General features: G+C 60.2%; 1 protein-coding gene across 1 annotated transcript in view; it reads left to right on the top strand.

The window, feature by feature from the left end:
- PHLDB1 (pleckstrin homology-like domain, family B, member 1) overlaps positions 1–2,747 on the top strand; it is a 53,309-nt gene that overhangs the window by 17,709 nt on the left and 32,853 nt on the right. The window contains exon 11 of the mRNA XM_014539964.1: positions 4–102. Coding sequence (XP_014395450.1) covers positions 4–102 — 99 coding nt within the window. The remainder of the gene's footprint in view (positions 1–3; positions 103–2,747) is intronic.

Below are 2,747 nucleotides of genomic sequence, written 5' to 3'. Positions count from 1 at the left end.
GAGGCCGAGCGGGCGCTGCTGCAGCAGGAGCAGAGGGCGGCGGACCAGCTGCAGGAGAAGCTGCTGGCCTTGGAGACGGGCGTCCAGAAGGAGAGGGACAAGGTAACCACACCTGGCCGGGCTCGGGCCGGGCCGGGCCTGGGAGAGAAGGAGAAACGCCTCGGGTGGGGGGGGGGCCCTCGCCCCTCACTTCATCCTCTAACCTGCCCACCAGGTGGCCTCTGTGTCGCTTTGGGGAGGGGCCTTGTCCTCCGTGGAAGGTAGCAGCTCGGAGGTCCCCGCGGGCTGGGCTGGTTACCTCGGTCTGGGGTCTCCTCTGGCTGGGTCTCTGTGCTGTCCCGGGTGCCTGCCATTCTGGGCCCTGCTAGGAAGTACCCAAACCCCTTCTGGGACAGTGAGCACAGCCGAGGGCCTGGTGCTGGGAGTGATGCAGGCTGGGGTCCCCCACGCGTGCCTGGTGCGCAGGCGGTGGTCTCCGGGAGAGCCCTCAGGTCTCTGCTCCCCTGAGCCTCCAGGACCTACAGCTCGGCCCTGCCCCTCTCAGGTTTAGTGCCAGCCTGCAGGGACCATTCCGTCCCCGAGGGGCCGTGCCAGCCACACCCAGGATGGCCTACAATGTGCCAAAAGCTCTCAAGTGGAGAGGGGCTATTTATTTTTGGACTGACAGTATTTTTCTAAGAATTCATCTCCTCCTGCATTTTTTTTGAGAGTCTTTCTCCTTCCCCTCAATTTGGAAGCTCTTACAAATTCTTTGACAACCACCCCCCCTTTTTGAATTTCGGCTCTAGGCCCCAAAACCACACTCCCAGATTCTGTGCCAAGTTAACTCTATGCTTACCAGACAGGCCTGCACTAACGTGCCCCGTCCTCCCCCTCCCCCCCCTCCACTGTCCCAGGCACTGTCCTGGGCTCTGTGCATGCCCCTAACTCCAGTGCCACCCGGGCGGGGAAGAGCTATGAGCCATGCCACTTCTGCACTAACTCCACGGGCTTTGGGCCTCTCCCCTCTAACGCTGCCTTCTTCCTTTCTGGGTGTGGACCCCAGGGTTTTGATCAGAAAAGAATGGGCAAGGGGCACAGCTCAACCTGACTCCATGGGCACCGGCAGGAGGGTGCAAGGTTGGGGGAAATGCTTGATGAGGGCCTCTCAGCCTGCAGAGCCCTCCCCTTTGGAAGGCTGGTGCTGCCCCCGCAGACGGGTGAGGGAGGCCTGCTGCCCCCAGCACCTGCCCGCCTTCCTCCAAGCAGGGGGTCAGGAGGCCAGTGGTGTGGCATGGCTGTGGAGCTCCCTTGGGGGCTCCCCAAATGCAGACCTTCGGGCAGAGGGTGGGAATGGGGGCCTCTCCCTTCCTGCCCCGAGTCGTCCAGAACACAGGGTGCTGTAAAGGTCGAGTCCGAGGATGGGGAGGTGCTTGGACCCCGACTGAACTGACCAGGTCCTCCTCCCCAGGAGGGAGGTGGATTATAGGGTGTCGGGCCGGGCTCAGCATGGTCTTATTCCCGGAGAAGCTCACGGGTCCAGAGGAGCCTGCCCAGCCGCATTGCTCCTGTACCCGGTGTGGCCCGGAGGCCTGGCCTTGGCCTCTCTCAGAGCCCCGTTATGTGAGGCCCCACTCTCGCTTTGGGATCAGTAGTCAGTTTCTCCCCTGCCTGCCCGTCCTTCGGAGGTGACTCACCAGCGCCTCCCGTCCTGCCCTGCCCTCAGGGGTGTCATCTCGCCCCAGACAGAGCCACCCACCTCCTCTCTGTATCCACTGCTGGGGCACCGGTTACCAGGGCAACTCCTGAACTAATTGCAGCCCTCAGCCTGCTGAAGTTCAGCCTGTGGTGCCAGCACTCACCCCACCCCGGGCAGGAGGGAGGAGGCCACGGGGTTGGGCTGGGTCCCCTTTGCCGCTCACCGCTGCCATAGCGCTGCCATAGCTTCACGTCCTCAGCTCCCCATTCACTCCCATCCCCTGGATTTCCCTCACCACCCCCCCGCCCCCCCCACCCCGGGGGGAAATTTTGGTCTCAGGCAGGAAGGTGCAGGAGAGTGCAGGAGCTAGAACAGCGGTTCTCAACCTGTGGGGCGCACCCCCTTTGGGGGTCGAATGACCCTTTCGCAGGGGTCGCCTAAGACCATCGGAAAACGCATATATAATTATGTATTGTTTTTGTGATTAATCACTATGTTTTAATTACGTTCAATTTGTAACAATGAAATTGGGGGTCACCACAACACAAGGAACTGGATGAAAGGGTTGCGGCATCAGGAAGGTTGAGAACCACTGAGCTAGAAGCTCCCATTTGGGCTGTGGAGCCACCTTTGGCCTTGACTGGTTTGGAGAGAAAGCAGAAGGCTTTTTCTATCTTTTTTTTCTTAATATATTTTTATTGATTTCAGAGAGGAAGGGAGAGGGAGAGAGAAACATCAATGATGAGAGAGAATCATGGATCGGCTGCCTCCTGCACGCCCCACACTGGGGAGGAGCCCACAACCCAGGCATGTGCCCTGACCGGGAATTGAACCCGGGACCCTTCAGTCCGCAGGCTGACGCTCTCTCCACTGAGCCACACCAGCCAGGGCGTAGGGCTTTTCCTTAGGCCCTACCCCACGTATCTAGTTGAAGGGACTTGGAGAGACCAAAATTTCTGCCTGGGCCCACCCCTCCGCCTCAGCTCCTGCTCCTCCCACTCTCCCCCTTCCCTCCTGTTTCCCCCCTGCTCTTTCTCTCTCCTCCCCTGGTTATTCTCTTCTGTTACTT

The sequence above is a fragment of the Myotis brandtii genome, unplaced genomic scaffold, assembly GCF_000412655.1.
Source record: "Myotis brandtii unplaced genomic scaffold, ASM41265v1 scaffold105, whole genome shotgun sequence".
In the NCBI taxonomy this organism is placed as follows: Eukaryota; Metazoa; Chordata; class Mammalia; order Chiroptera; family Vespertilionidae; genus Myotis; species Myotis brandtii.
Note: the sequence above shows the minus strand (reverse complement) of the source record. Positions and strands in the feature narration are given on the sequence as shown.